This window comes from Chrysochloris asiatica, unplaced genomic scaffold (assembly GCF_000296735.1).
Source record: "Chrysochloris asiatica unplaced genomic scaffold, ChrAsi1.0 scaffold00039, whole genome shotgun sequence".
Classification (NCBI taxonomy): Eukaryota; Metazoa; Chordata; class Mammalia; order Afrosoricida; family Chrysochloridae; genus Chrysochloris; species Chrysochloris asiatica.
Genome location: NW_006408557.1, coordinates 17783512 through 17784099, shown reverse-complemented (window position 1 = coordinate 17784099; position 588 = coordinate 17783512). Strand labels below are relative to the sequence as shown.

The following is a 588-nucleotide window of genomic DNA, read 5'->3' as shown; positions in this document are numbered from 1 at the left end:
AAAAAAAAAAAAAAAAACCAACCTTTTCTCTGCCTTCCTAAAAGTTCATCCTCCGTAAGATAGGGGGGTGGGTCCTCTGCTTCAGGAGAAGACAGCTTCTTTGAAGGAGCAGAAGCACTTCTTAAAAAATGCTGAAAAGTCGGTCCTGTCACTAGCCTGGAGTTGAAATCCTTCGAAACTGCATGCCCCTGCTGCCTTTCTGGACTGGAGCATCCACTGCTGGGAAACCTACTGTGTGCCCTGCAGTTCTTGAGCAGCAACCAGGATACACAGGCCAATGGCCCCCGTCTCAGAGACCCCTGCATGGCACTGACCAGCCCAAAGTCTGCAAAAGAATGATACACATAATCAGCATTGATTGAAGGCTAGGTATAGAATACTGCTCTAAGCTCTTCAAGCACCTGATAAAGTTCATTCACTTAGCTTTCACCAAAAACTACTAAGTGGTGGTGGAGTTGGTTCTGACTCACAGTGACCCTCTTTAAGGTTTCCGAGCAGCAGCTGATGGGTTTGAACCACCAACCTTGTAGTTTCACAGTCCAGTACTTATCCTAAAGTGCCACACCAGGATTTCCATTAAGCAGGTAC

The 588-nt window shown here is 46.6% G+C and overlaps 1 protein-coding gene across 1 annotated transcript in view; it reads right to left on the bottom strand.

Annotated features, from left to right (window-relative positions):
- The window catches only part of CDK5RAP1 (CDK5 regulatory subunit associated protein 1), a 57246-nt gene extending 56941 nt beyond the window's left edge, over nucleotides 1-305 (bottom strand). Inside the window, exon 1 of the mRNA XM_006860762.1 lies at nucleotides 23-305. Coding sequence (XP_006860824.1) covers nucleotides 23-305 — 283 coding nt within the window. The remainder of the gene's footprint in view (nucleotides 1-22) is intronic.
- Nucleotides 306-588: the final 283 nt, after the last annotated feature.